This window comes from Gallus gallus, chromosome 5 (assembly GCF_016699485.2).
Source record: "Gallus gallus isolate bGalGal1 chromosome 5, bGalGal1.mat.broiler.GRCg7b, whole genome shotgun sequence".
Classification (NCBI taxonomy): domain Eukaryota; kingdom Metazoa; phylum Chordata; class Aves; order Galliformes; family Phasianidae; genus Gallus; species Gallus gallus.
In genome coordinates, this window is record NC_052536.1 from 9228202 (window position 1) to 9242796 (window position 14595).

A 14595-nucleotide genomic window follows, 5' to 3' on the forward strand; every position below is an offset into this window, starting at 1 on the left:
GGCGGGCGGAAGGCGGAAGTGATGGCGGAAGTGATGGCGGCGGCGCGGCGGAGTGGTTAAGCGGTGCACAGCGGCGAGAAGCCCCGGGCCGACATGGCGACCGGCCTCGGGGGCTGGCTGTGCCTCTGCGGGCTGCTGGCCGTGCTGGCGGGGCTGGGCGCCCAGGCTAAGGTGAGCGGGGAGGAGCGGGTGTGGAGAGTGCTGTTTACTTATTTATTCCGGTAATTGCGTTGAACTCTTGAAATAAATCTGCAGAGGTGGTTTGTTGTCAGTTCTCCGTGTGTGACATACGCTCGGTGATGGTGCGGGCTCAGCGTGTTGTTTGCTTTGCAGAACTCGGAGGACGTCCGATGTAAATGCATCTGCCCTCCTTACAAAGACCACTCGGGCCATATCTACAATAAAAACGTTTCGCAGAAGGACTGGTGAGTTTATCATGGGGAATTACAAAGAGTGTGAGCGCCTGTAAGCATTCTGTAACGAAGACAAGAACACCTCTTGTGCAACTGATTGGGCCTTTGCTTTTAAAAGCATTTCAGAATTCAGCTCTTGGAAGAAATGAGGCTTGAAAGCCCCTTGTGTTTCTCCATCTTCTATTTTGGATTGCTTGTTTGCGTGTTCTTAGTTTCTATTGTATAAGGCTTTGGAGTAGTAGAAGGGAAAGGGGTTTTGTAATTTGAATTCAGTGACCAGCAATGGTATCGTGGTGAAGCAGTGTGTCTGTTGAACTAGGACAGGGACCGTTCTCTCCTCTTTCTCTGCTCTCGAAACCAGTCCTGTTGTTTAGAGATTGTTTTGGAGATTTGTTCCTCAAAAATCACAGTCAGAGAATGCAGTATAGCTAGCAGCATGTTCTCTCTCCTGTATATATAGAGAGAAGCCTTCTGTGTCTCAGCAATGTGCTGTGTTGTATTGCTTGGATTAGCCGTGATGTCCGTCAGATTTGAGCTGAGCTGAGGACCAGTCTGCGTGGGCAGGAATGAGCAGCTGGGGAAGAAAGGGAGATAGCAGTGATTTAAAACAGCATACTTTGGAGTTGCTCTGATATCCAAAGTGCTCAGGAATTCTTGGATCAACCTACAAAAATGTGAAATACGTTTTGATACACTGACTCTTCTTCTTATATATCAAGAATTATTAGTAGACTCTTTTGTCTGCTGAATAGCAGCTGGCTAGCAACTTGATTATGAACATTCCATGCCCCTTAGTAGTCCCGCTAAAATAATTACAGGAATGAAGTTAGTCATACAGATATGTATTAAGAGCTATGCCTTGACTTACTGACTTGTTTACAGAAGAACTGTGAGAAACAACACCGTAAATTTCAATCTGTGTTACTGAACATAAAATGTACTGTCTAATCTAAATTACTGTTTTGTCCCACGTGGTTAGCTTAATGTTATTAGGCCTGCTATGACAAATTAGTCATAGTCAGTGCAGTAGTGAGATATACTGAGAGAACTGCAGCTGGCATTTCAGACCAACACTGTTAACAGCTTTGTTGCCCGTGCCTTACTGTCAGAAAAGACCTCGTTTCACTTTAAATCATATTGACAGTGTTTGAAGGAAAAATTAACTTTGTAGTCTTGGCTCATTTCATGGTGACAGGTAAATGGTGCTTACAGAATGTCAAAAACCTGTTTTCTGGTCTTAAATCTCATTTTGTTGAGGTTGTTTCTTGTGAGACCACCTGGGAATGTTTCATGGCTTTGGTCTTCTTGTTCCAGTTGCCCTCTTGCTACTTTAAAAAGGCTTCGTTGCTAGGTTGTGTGCAACAAAGTAGATGATTTTAGTGTCACACTTAGGTTTCTGCATCTGTGCCTGTGACCTGTTACTGTGTAGAACAGGGTGATGTGCTCTGTCCTTCAGGCATTGAGATCTGTCGCTCTGAGACAAGAGCCATATCAATGAGTTACAGTCAGTATGATCACTTACTGCCCCCTTATCTGGACTTAAAATGAAGATTTAATCTTCAATATTGAACTTGTAGCCTGCATTATGATACTCTTATTTAGGTGTTTTAGTTCTATCGCTGGAGCTGTCCTTTTTACATCCTCACAGAGTGCCAAACAATGCCTTTTGTTAACATCGGTTTGAGCTGACAGTGCTCCAACACCAATAGAAGTGTTCTCCATTTGAGAGTTTGGAGCTACTGCTGGCTGTCTAGTCCTGACAAACAACTCCCTAGGCAAGCATTGTGCTGTATAAGCCTAAGCACCTATGCGGTATTCAGTTAAATAACCCACTTTGAAAGAGATGCATTGGTATTTCATGTCCAGAGGCTGACTGCTTTAGTAGTCACAGACAGTGGTGTGAGGGAAGGTGCCCTGTTTGCTTTGCTGGATAAACTGAAAGCTGAGCAGAAACTGTGCTTTTGGCTTGCCTAGATTCCCTAGGAAGAAAAGCTTTGTTGGTGCCGTTACTGTGAGTGCAAGGAAGAAGGTGCTAATGTGGGGGCAATTGAGTGGGAACACCCTTTAGGAAAGGATCAACCTTTTCCACGTATTCATCTTAAATTGCCATAGAATCACAGTCCAAGGAAACATATAATCAGAACTGTAGGATTCTGAGAGCTTTTACCCTCCATAGCAACATGAAACTGAACTAGAGGAAAAACTTGCTGATATTATTTGATATACTCACAGTAACAGATGTCCTGCTGTACCCAAGCAATGTGCTGGCTTTCTTCTCTACTGGAGCAGCATATTGACATAACCTTTACAGAAATTTCTTAGTGCATAACTTGTATATATTTTTGATTTTGCAACTCAAGTGCGGCACTCTTTTGCACTTACACCTATGGCATTACTCCTGCAATACAGGAGATTGTGATTTTGATGTCAAATAAATGGGAAAAACGATCCCTCCATGCCTCCCCAGAGATTGCGATGTGGCACTCAACAGTTCTAGTTATAAAAAAGCAATACCAACAAAACAGAAGAGGGAAACTGATTCCTGGCCATGTGGCTTGGTGACATTTTCATCTAGCCCAGTACAGAGTTGAATTGTTAGCTGCTGCTATCACGAGGCATTTTGTTTCATTACCTACTTCTGGCGCCACTAACACTGAGTTGACAGGAATCAAAGTGATATTTGTTCCATAAGTGCTCTGCAGGGGGCTCGGGGTGTTAACTGAATAATGAAACTGAGTCAGCAAACCCCCCAAATTATTGAAGTCATTGGTGGAAGTAGTGGTGCAAGTTGTATCATAGCAGCTGGATTTTAGTACTGTGGTGTAGGATGTTCATGGTATTGTCAACCATGCTTCTTGGTGTGGGAACTGTCTAAGAGTTTGTAATCTTTCAAGTCAAAGTCTGTTTTCCTGTCTGGTTCCAGTGCTTCCAAGTGAATGCTGTTCATTCACAATCTTATTGCTTTAATAAACAACTCATCCAAAGACTGCTTTTTTTTTTTCCTTAATGCCTACAAACATATGATGGTAAGAAAAAAGGAGCTTCTGTTCACAAACACCAAAGAGAGGTTAATCCTTCAGATACCGGAAAAACAGAATAAAGCTCTTTAAGTATTAGGAGGAAAAAAGATGTAATAGCTGGAATTGAGTTAGAGATGTCACTGTCAAATGGTGCCTGTGTGGTGGGTTTCAAATTCTTGGACTTGTTAGGCTGACAGCTTTATTTCTGTAAAATAATGTGTTTAGTTGGAAAGGTCTCAACTTGTTTAGCAGCTTGTCAGTAGATGAATTTGTCATTTATGTAAAATAATTGTTGAGTAGTGATTAAAAAAAAAAAAAGAAAAAGAAAATCCTTTGATACTTTATAATTTAGAACAGCCTAACTTCAGCAAGGGTGAATTCTCAGCCCAAGCAACTGGGATCTCAATGTATCTGAAGTAGTGAGGTCTGCCTATATAAAGGAATAAGTAAGCTGAAACCAACTCAGCTGGTTGAGCCATTCCTGTCTTTCTTCAGTGATTGTCTTCATGTGGTTGAGCCTATGCCTGTCCCTGGACCTGACGTAGAAGCATATTGTTTACGTTGTGAGTGCAAGTATGAAGAGAGAAGCTCTGTCACAATTAAGGTAAACCATGGAATTCTGTTGTTACATATTAAATTCTTCAACTGAATAGTAAATAGAACTTTTTAGAGAAATACTCCTTTTAAAGAGAGAACTCTTCTAAAGCAGTCTTAAGATTTTTTTGTTGTTGTGAGTTGTTCATAGTTTATCTTGAGTAGTAATAGTAGAATCATGCTATAGCTGAAGGGGTGAGCTTAAGAAGTTTATTTAAGTTCTCCTACTTTGAGATTAAGGTTTATACTTTGCTGGAATTCTGAATGTGCTGTGGTATTTTTCGAGCTTTGGACTTCATGTTTTTCTTAGTGTTCTCTCATTATTCATCTGTCTTGCTTGCTTGATGTAAATTTACTTTCTATCTTGGCAAGCTACAAAGAGCAAAATCGATCATGTTTGTTATCTGATGATTCTTCATACTTATCCTATTACAGCCATTGAGCCCCTGACTGGAGTGAATAGATTATATAGCTCGTGTTTTCTTCTATTACACAGATTCCTTTTTTAGGAGGCCTTCTAGGATTTCATATTTTTCCTCTTCTCCTTTTTCTTTGTGAGCTCTGTGACTGAATGTGGATCTATGCTAGAGAATGGAGACCATGCAAGAACCCCAAAATTTGTGACCAGTCTAATTGCCGTAGATTAGTAGTCTTGATTAAGGTGAGAGAACACCAAGTTGTTTCAAGAAGGATAGCATAGGACTTTAGCAAAGCCTCACTAATACAGACTTTGTTTCGAGCTGATTTGTCTGTCTACCCTAAAACCTTGTAATACCAATTTAATAGATGATGCCTTTTTGCTGTTCATGAATTTTAAGTCACAGTGATGCTACTGAAGGTTGTCAGGCTCATCAGGAACTTTGACTGTACAGTTCTTTTGTTCATCGCTGCCTGGTGAGAGACGGCCGAGGAAATGTCATAACTCTGGGATAAATCGTGTTTGTGTTGTGCAGGTTACAATCATCATATACCTGTCTATTTTGGGCCTACTTCTTCTGTACATGGTGTACCTTACACTAGTGGAACCTATACTGAAGAGACGTCTCTTTGGACATTCACAGCTCATACAGAGCGATGAAGACATTGGGGTGAGTTCATGCAACTGCTTGTATGTGTGGGTTAATTCTTAAGTCATTGTTTGGGAAGCTTTTTTTTGCAAGACAATTTAAATCCTTTTCCTGAAGGGAGAGGGTGATCTCCACTGTAGTCAGAAAACTGCGTGATGATTTTGTGAAGCCATGCTTTCATTTTTCCCTGGGCTAGAAAGTAGTAAGATGAGGATTGCTTCTATGTGCCCAGCTCTAAACACAGATCACTTTCTCAGAGAAAGAATAGAGGAGGAAAGGAGGTAAACTCATGCAGGATGTACAAATTCTGATGTGCTCATAATCAGTGCAGTCTTCTTAGTGATCAACTTTTATATAGTTTTATATATATATTGATTTTAGATTTTCTTCTCCAAAAAGAAAGTATATACTCAGGGTTACATCTTATGTTGCTTCAGTTTGAATTTATTGATGCTAAATGTAGTGATTGATGCTAAAATAACTTATTTGTATTACGACTGAAAACTGGAATGTAACATAATATATTCCCACAGATCAGAACAGCCCTTTTCAGGAGAAAAAGGGGAATTAGTCCATCGGTGACAAATGATGACAAATGGTTTTCTCTTTTACTGGCCTTTCCCATTGCCAGTACAGTGCTTTTGACTTCTAATAACAATGGAGCACTTACTTTTTAAAGTACCATTAGAGGAAGGCAGTGTAAAACCTTACAAAACCTAGCACTGGGAACAGTGAGACATTTGGTACCTGACCAGCGTCGATAGGAAAGACTGGTGGGAGTAGGGTATCTTTGTGTTGAGGAGGGACTTAGAATTGTATAAAAATAAGGAAGGACTATGGCTAAGCATCTCTAAGGTGTTCTATAAAGCTGATGAATCTGCTTGTCTGGGTGAGTTATTGCCACAAATTAATGTGAGGTAAGTGTTCTAAACAGGAGCTGTGTTAGTGGTAAAGCATCGGTGTTGTATCATACAAACTGTTAAAACAATTCTGAAGTCTCAGCATTGATGTAATTTCTATACTGAGTCTTTAAGCAGCTCTGTTTCTACTGGTGAAGTAAGCATTTCCAAAACCAAACCTAGTCTATGAGACAGGAAGGTTTCCATCTGCATAACCTGAGCCTTTCAGCAGACATAAACACTGTAAGAAGTACTGTTGCAATAAATGGGAGCTAGTCAGAAAGATATGAAGCGTTTATTAGTGTTAAAGATTTTTGTCATTCCTTCTATTATATTGGCAGTTAATAGGAGGAGCTAAATATGTTTGTTCCTGGTGAAACAAAGCTATGGTGGCAGCACTTAGAAAATGCATTGAAAAGCCCTGTGCAGTTCTGACTGCCTGTTGCATCAGGAACTTCATAGATGTGAAGGCATCAGAAGTGGTAAATGCTGTGCTCTGTACCTGTGGTTTCTCAAGTTCAAATTTTGCTGTAACGTAGTGGAACCCTTGTATGCTTGTAGGGTCACTATTGCTTATGTCTGCAGCAGTGCTTGGAACAAAAAGCTCTTAAGCTCACTTAAGAGCTTATTTCATGTTACTCATTTCCCATTTTCATTTCTTCTGGCATAGTGAATGTGAATTAGTTGAAGGTTCTTCATGACTTTTTGCCTTTGTTGCCTTCTTTGTTGTCTTCCCTCTTGCAAGTTCTTCAAGTATTAATCTCCGTCTCACTCTGGAAATACCATCTGTGTTCATTTAGTTGCTACAGTGTGCTTGCTTTTTCCTGTTGCCCATTGGTGGCAGTGGCAACTGGTGAATATAAGCCACTTTGGGAGACCTCTTTGCTCTTCTTTTTTCCTCGTGTTGTTTATATTGAAATAGTAGCTAGCTTGCCAGTACCATCTAGCTTATCTTACGCTATCCCTTCCTCCATTTATTTTATGGTGGAAATGTGTTGCTGTTGTGATTTTGTTTCCCTACAGATGAGGTATCCGTTCATGTCAATGTCTTTAAAAGCCTTCTGGAACAACAACAGCAAAAAAGTACTATGAGATATATACATACAAAAGGGCAAACAACTATTTAATATGGGATGTAGTTATGTTATTTTTTTATTATGTAGTTCACACACAGTGCTTCCCAATGTAGCTTTAGAAACAAGGCTTTGTCTGAAACAGTTTGACAGCCAAATAAGAAGTTCAATTCCAACTCTTTCTGTTTATAACTTGCTTTTATTTGTTAGAAGAAAACAAAGCATTGCAGGTATTGATGGAAAACAGACAGAATAAATATTAAATAAGCTCTCGGTTATTGTTGAGCTCTGTCACTTAAACAGCTGTATTTACCCTTTGCTTTCAGACAGCTTGGTACAATAGGTTTGGTTTGGTAAACAGTGGAGTGTGTTGGTTTTACATACAATCTTTATATGAACATCCTGAACTGTTGTACAGTAATAGCCGAGAGCTGGCAGAAAACTAATTCACTGTTTAAGTGACATTAAACAAAGTACATTTGTGACAATAACAGGAGGGTCCTGGCATCTAGGTCTGTCCTAGATTTGATTCCAACAGCTGCTAATGGATTCAAGTCTGGTTTGGGTGGCAATGCACTGGAACAAGTTGCTCAAGGAGGCTTGGATGCCCCATCTCTGGAGACTTTCAAGGCTGGGTTGGATGGGGCCCTCGGCAACCTGATCCAGTGATTGGCAGCCCTGGCTGTGTTAGAGAGTTGGAGCTTAATGATATCTAAGGTCCCTTCCAACCTAAGCTGTTCTGTGATATTGCAGTGACGCAGTTTGGTCTGTTTGGAAAACCTGTGGTGGTTACTTGGAATGAAAAGTGTAGTCTCAACCCTCTGAAGCCTTGCTTAGTCATTATGACTGACTAGTTGGCTAAAATAGCTTGTTTTACCTTCAAATCACCGACAAAATAAAACATTTAATGCAATCGCTTGACGGAATTATCGAGATCTAACTGAGGATCTTTGCCATTCCAGGATCACCAGCCATTTGCAAATGCTCACGATGTGTTAGCTCGTTCTCGGAGCCGTGCCAACGTACTGAACAAAGTGGAGTATGCCCAGCAGCGCTGGAAGTTGCAGGTCCAAGAGCAACGCAAGTCTGTTTTTGACCGTCACGTTGTGCTGAGTTAATTCTCTCGGCAGTAACACCAAGAAGTAAAGCAGACAAACTGAAAGAACTGAGCTCTGTTTCTCTGAACCTACCACTTCAAAAGGGTTTTCTTCAATGGTTCTTTACTGATTTGAAAAAAAAAAAAAAACAAAAAAAAACAACAAAAACCATATATATATAAAGTATTTAAAATTTGAAAGAGTGTACTAAAGTGGAAGGAGTTAAAAGAAATCAGTTAACCAAAAGCTAGAAATCTTTACATTTTCAGTTGTATCTTACTAATAAAACCGAAAAGAAAACAAACCCTGAGATAGCTTGCTTTGTTTGCTGCTGTGATACCTTATTTACAGTTGTGACTTTATGGTGATTTTTAACTGTATATTTCTCTTTATTATTTATGTGGTTAAAAGTAGCTGGGAACACAGTAACTACTTACAACTCACTACTCTCTTTATGTAAAGACCTGTTGTAAATATATTTGGATTTTAGTTTGGGCTGATGTGAGGTATTGGAATCTTGCATTGCAGTTGTGATTGGCTGTATTTGTCATTTGGTTTCTTGCACTCGTACTTTCGAGATGCTTGTATGTCAGGTGGTTGCAGAAACAAGGCTGAACTTAAATGGACACTGACTCTTTGAGCTGCACACTTGAAGTACTGTGATGTAGATAAATTCAGATGCGGTGCACTTCAAGACAGTGTTGACGTTTTGTTCTCTTTTGCTTTAAAAGCTTAATATATTGTATGCGTATGATATCTTTTAAAAGAAATCTTCCTTTCTTCTCATGGGTAAAGTCTCAGGAGCTAGTATATGAAGAAATATTTATTATAAGAAATCTTTCTGCGTTTGTCTGGATTGATGGTATAAGGCACATAGTTTCTTGAGCACCTGTCACCTTGGCAGTTAGGTGTATTTTTCTATCTGTGATTCTGTGTTCATCTCTCTTAAGAGGTATACAGTTGCTAGATGACTAACTTTCATATATCCTCTTTGGAATGTAACAATTAAAACTGATTTTTGAAAAACAGCTGCACATTATCTAGATGTCATCATTTTCTCCCTCATTACCCCTGCCTGTAAATTGCATTTATAAAAACAGTCATCTGAAAGCGCTTCTGAGTAGAAATACACGGTTGTTTAGTGCTTCCATAAGGGAAAGAATGGCTCACCAAATTGCTGATGGAAAGAAGTTTTTAATCCCTGACTGAAATTTAGCTAGGCATGTTTAGCTGTATTATTGTGCTGCAGTGATTTTCATTTCCAGTGCTGAAGGAAATGGTACTATGAAACGATATTATATGTTGGCAGGTACAGTTCTGGCTTTTGTAGTTGACAGAGTGGGAGCAAAATAGTGTGGAAAATAGACTGTACCTGTATACATAGCTCTTCAGTGTCTTGAGTGGAAACATAGCTGTCCCATAACATTTGCAATGACTATATCTCTTTGGCAGACGCAGAGCTTCATTCTCTTGTCGGTCCTGTAGGCTTCCAAAACCAGAATTAATCTGGGTGTAATTATAACAGGCACCTAATTGGTGGTGGTGTGGGGTTCTTCCTCTAAGTACAGAACAGCACAGGGTGTATTGACGTGATAAAAGCAAACAACCAAAAACACAGTTGTGTTTGGCATCTAACCCTGATGAGTCAATGATCAGTTATGACAGTGATGTACATAGGATGCCCTAAAGAAAAATAACTTGTTTGTTGCATTTGTGCCTACCTACCTACCAGTTCTAATAGGTGCTTTATATCTTGGCTGTGTTTCTGATCAGGTCTGATGCTGGAGTAGAAGGAAGATGCAGAACTTTGCTCTGGATAGGGGAGGGGAAAAGAAAAGTGGGAATTAGTGCTGATATTTGAGCTCAGTGTTGAAGCTTTGAGACAGCAAAGTGGAAGAGAACTTAAAAGAACTTGAAACAAAGCAGATCTTGTGAGATGACCATAAAATGTAATATTAATTTCATCCGTGCTCTTATTCAAACGTGTGTTCATTTGATCAGTATTTAACTAAGTTCTAGCTGATAATTAAGTTTAGATGTTAGTGTATGAAGCTCCAGCAAAGGAAAATGCTGCTTTGGTAAACTGTAACAGGGCATAAGCAAAGTACGTTCCTGATTTGCTTTTTCAGGTGATCCAGTTGTGTTCAATACGGTTTTAAAGTTTCTAGTCCTTAATGCCAAGTCTTGTTGCCATCATAGCTGTGGTGTGGGTGGAAAAGCCAAACCAGAAATGAGCAGATCTAACTGTAAGCTACTTTGCATGTTGTCAACTGGCTATAAATTGCAGGAGTCACTGACTCAGTGGAGCAAACTGCATGATTCAGGTAAGAGAAGTGTGTATTGCTGTATCTTGCAACAGATCTTCACTGAATATCCATGTTTCTCTAATCCACTTCTATCAGACAGTCAGTAACAGTGCTTCCGTTGCTTTTTAATTCATTGTGTTTAATATGATCACTTACTGTATGAAATAAGATGCAAGGAAACTGGAACATTAACTTTTTTTTTTTTTAATATCGTTCAGATATTTTCAGGTATTATTCAGCAGTCTTAAAATTAGCACGTCTTGTTTCCTTGGATTTTACTTCCCTCTGAAGATTGGTGAGTCTGTGGTCTAATGGGAAGAGGATTCTAACATGTGCTCTGTGCAGACAGTAAGGCAACAGACAACTGTTCTATGGAATGCTGTTATGCAGCAGAAGTGTCGGTGCAAAACAAATACTGCAAGTATCTCGAGGGGCTGTGGTTTTGGTTTCTTGCTGTATATAGATACTTTACTATTAACTTTTTTTTTGCAATTCAGTGAATTTTGTTCTTTCTGACAGTATTTTCAAGCCGTCTCAGTAGAAAATGTTTAGAATAACACAACTTGTGTTAGAAAAGAGAAAGATGATTATCTGCTGTTTTTGCTTTATGAAGGTATATAGTCACTTCTCATCTTTCAGTATCTTTATTAACTCAAAATGAATGTGTCTGCATACCGTCAGTGTGCCTACAGAAAGACCCATTGGAGATGCACGTGACTGTCTCTCTTGTCTAACAGCATGCTGTAAAGGAATTCTGAACTCCCAGGATTTCTGTACTGAGATCCATTTTGATGAGGAGAAGAACAGATAATTGCATAGAGGTACATGTTGATGGAATATGTTGTTAGATTGGGTTATTGAGTGAAAATTCTCGCACTATTGAAAGCGGCAGGTGTGAAATTATAGCAAACAGTGAAGTATCTCTATCCTTGTGAGGGATTCAGAGAACCCAATTTGTTATGGAACCGTGCTCTGAATATTTGAAGCTTTTCAGGGTTGTTGTGAGCAGTGCAGCCTGGATGTTTCTGGTAACCTAGTTTGTGTTCCTGTGCTCTTTCTGTTATAGAGGGTAAAATCTAAGGATGTTAGAAAGCAAAGTATAGATGAAGAAGATGTTAAAGGAGCGTTTTTGGTTAGATTTTGTGTTGGGAAGTACTGCTTGCAGTCGGTAAGGATGGATCATAATTTTTTAAACAATAACTGTATGCTTTAGATATATTTTTAAGTAGCTATTATGTAAAATAATTTAAAATTGAAGTTTAGTATTCCATATCTGTGTTTAATACACAGATGAGTGGAGAAACAAGAGGACCCAAGATGATGTCAGGTTTAGCTCTAATTCATCCTCCAGGCCTTTTCTAAAACTTACATGAGGAGTCAATGGAATGGTTTACAGACATAAAGTTATCATTGGGATCCCTTCCCTGCACAAGTTTTACATCGAGTCAAAACAGTGCAGCGAATGAGACATCAAATGCATCGAGAAGAAAAGTAATTTGTCACAAAAGCTTGTTGGTATGAGTAGAGTGTCTGTCAGTGGAATTGTCAATGGGGTGGAGAGAATGCCTTCAGCGTTAGCCTGCTTTATGTGTTTTCTGTAAAGATAAAAGCTTGGAGCAAGCTAGATTTCCGTGGGGTTCATAAACCCATTTCTAAACCCTCCTCATTTCTAAAGCAGAGATGAAAGGAGAATGTTTGCAGGTGAGTATTTTGTCCTGTCCAGTATGAGTTGCTCAAAGTGTTTTGTAATTATGCATTTCCAGGTTAGACGCAGAACCTGATGGATGGCAAAGGCTGCTGTAATCTCATGGACAAGTTGTCCATCTCTGCTGACACTCAGCACATACAGCTGCCCCGGCCTTTCTGTGCAGACCCGCTGGTCATGTTTCACATGTATCCAGAAACAGCAAACCAGGTCGCTTGCTCTGAAGATCTGTCATTCCTTCCTTTCATGTCTGAGCATTTCATCACGGAGAACTTCTGCAGTGATCCCTGTGGCTTTTCCTACCAAATACCCCACTGCAGTTACAACAGGAGCGAGTACTCCTATGGGCCAGCTTTCATCAGGAAGAGGAATGAGAGGGAAAGGCAGAGAGTTAAATGTGTCAATGAAGGCTACGCTAAATTGAGACATCACCTGCCTAAGGAATACTTAGAGAAACGGCTCAGCAAAGTAGAGACTCTCCGGGCAGCAATAAAATACATCAGGTACCTCCAGTCTGTTCTGTACAGTGATTCTGTGGCAGCAGACAAAATTGTCGTGGAGCCAAGCCAAGCACCTAAAGCAATTAACAAACAAAGCCAATTTTTGAAGGCTATCTAAACTGTTCCAAACCAAGGGAAATATATCCTGCACGGGAACCTGGTAGCCTCTGCTATGTTGTTAATGGTGTGCCCGTTCCTGAAACATCTAGGAGCAGATCATAGTGCACATCCATACCAGCCCACAGAAAAAGCATTTTAGTTTGGTAGGTAGTGACTGCGCTTAGGGAAGTGTGACTGGGGAAATCACTCCTGAGTGGCCTCGGATAATTCATGGAAATTGGAAAGCACATCTAAAATTGTTACCCAGCAAAAAATAGAATACCTACAAGTGTGAATTAATTGTATGTGCCATCACATTCTTCGTGCTTTGAAATAAAATAAAGTCTTTCCAGCGGTCAGGCTGAGATTCCTTTATTTTTCTGTAGTGCGACTGGTTTGCTCTCATATGCCCTTTGGTAGGAGTTTCTTGTTCTTATTGCCAGTGTTACTCTTACAAAGCGAGGAGGTCTTTGTAAAGGTTCCCAGGAATGTTGTTCAAAGCCAACAAAGTGGATAATTTAGTTTGAAAGCGGAAGGAGGAGGGGAGCAGCTCTCTGAAACATTGTCACTGGGCGTCGGAAGAGCACGGCATCTTACAAATGCAGTTTCATTCCTATGAGTAAGAATTGTCATCTCTTAAAACTGTTGATCCAACCTAATTTCTATTGAAATTCTTCTTCATCTCTCTGTGCACTTAAAAAAATTAGGACTGGTGGCACAAAATGAAGAGGGTTGGCAAGGTTCTGGCCTGGGAATAATTGAGTCCTGCCAAAGAAATTCTTCTGGGCTCCACTTCCCCTTAGTCTGTTTCTCTGTGTTATTGATGGTTTCAGCTAATCAGTGTAGAACGGACTGATGCAAGGATGGTGAAGAGAGTTTTATCTTGTGATTAGCAAAATGTTCTTAACGTTTGCTGTGTGTCAGGGTTGGCATTTAACAGCGATTCGGCTGGCAACGTGAGAGCAGTTCGTCTCTGGTTACAGCAAAATGTAGAGAAAACAATTTCAGACTTTGTAAGAGCTGGCTGTCCTTAATTACAGTCATCCATCCCTCTGTTCTCATGTTTTAATAGCAGTGAATTGACAAATGCCTACTAAATGCAATTAAGTATTTCCCTGCCCGCACGGCACAGACGTATCGCGTATCGAGGTGTTAACGTTTGTTAAGAGGAAATGAAGAACGGGGATCACAGTGGAGATTAGCAGGAAGATTTCTGCATGATACTCTGAGATTTTGGAGCAGGTTGCCCAAGGAGGCTGTGGATGCCCCATCTCTGGAGGCATTCAAGGCCAGGCTGGATGTGGCTCTGGGCAGCCTGGTCTGCTGGTTGGCGACCCTGCACACAGCAGGGGGGTTGAAACTGGATGATCATTGTGGTCCTTTTCAACCCAGGCCATTCCATGATTCTATGGTTTTGTTTTTATACATGCTTCAATGGAAAGGGAGAGAATTCACTAATTCCTCCCCTTTAGTATGGAAAGGAGAAGTTTGTAAAGGGATGTGATCTCAGTTCGTCCCTGCTTTGGCTCTCCTCATTTCCAACCAGTATATTAGTGGTGGTGCTTTATGGTTGTGAATCTGAACTGCAGCTTTGCAGAACTGAACTGCAGAATGATGATCCTTTTCTTTTGCCGTATGTTACTGTGCGAAGGGCTGGAGGATGTTTTGCCCTTTTGTAATCCTTTCTTTGCCCCCATGGTCTCTCAGTGCAATAGCTGGATCGCTAGAGCTGCATTTAGCAGCAATTGGGCTGGTACGTGGCAGGCAAAGGGTCATGTCTGCAGCTGGGTCAGTTCCCAGTGGTAGCCATGCTGCTGACCTC

The 14595-nt window shown here is 40.4% G+C and overlaps 2 protein-coding genes across 2 annotated transcripts; both read left to right on the forward strand.

Moving 5' to 3' along the window:
* Positions 1–23: 23 nt before the first annotated feature.
* TMEM9B (TMEM9 domain family member B) lies at positions 24–9191 on the forward strand. Its single transcript, XM_420984.8, has 5 exons — positions 24–171; positions 334–425; positions 3929–4037; positions 4981–5115; positions 8029–9191. Exons 1-5 carry the CDS (start codon positions 94–96, stop codon positions 8182–8184), a joined length of 570 nt encoding a protein of 189 aa, XP_420984.1. The 5' UTR covers positions 24–93; the 3' UTR covers positions 8185–9191.
* A 3058-nt stretch (positions 9192–12249) lies between these two features.
* Positions 12250–13132, forward strand: ASCL3 (achaete-scute complex homolog 3 (Drosophila)). Its single transcript, XM_015286479.4, has one exon. The coding sequence runs from the start codon at positions 12250–12252 to the stop codon at positions 12790–12792; it is 543 nt and encodes a 180-aa protein (XP_015141965.2). The 3' UTR covers positions 12793–13132.
* Positions 13133–14595: the final 1463 nt, after the last annotated feature.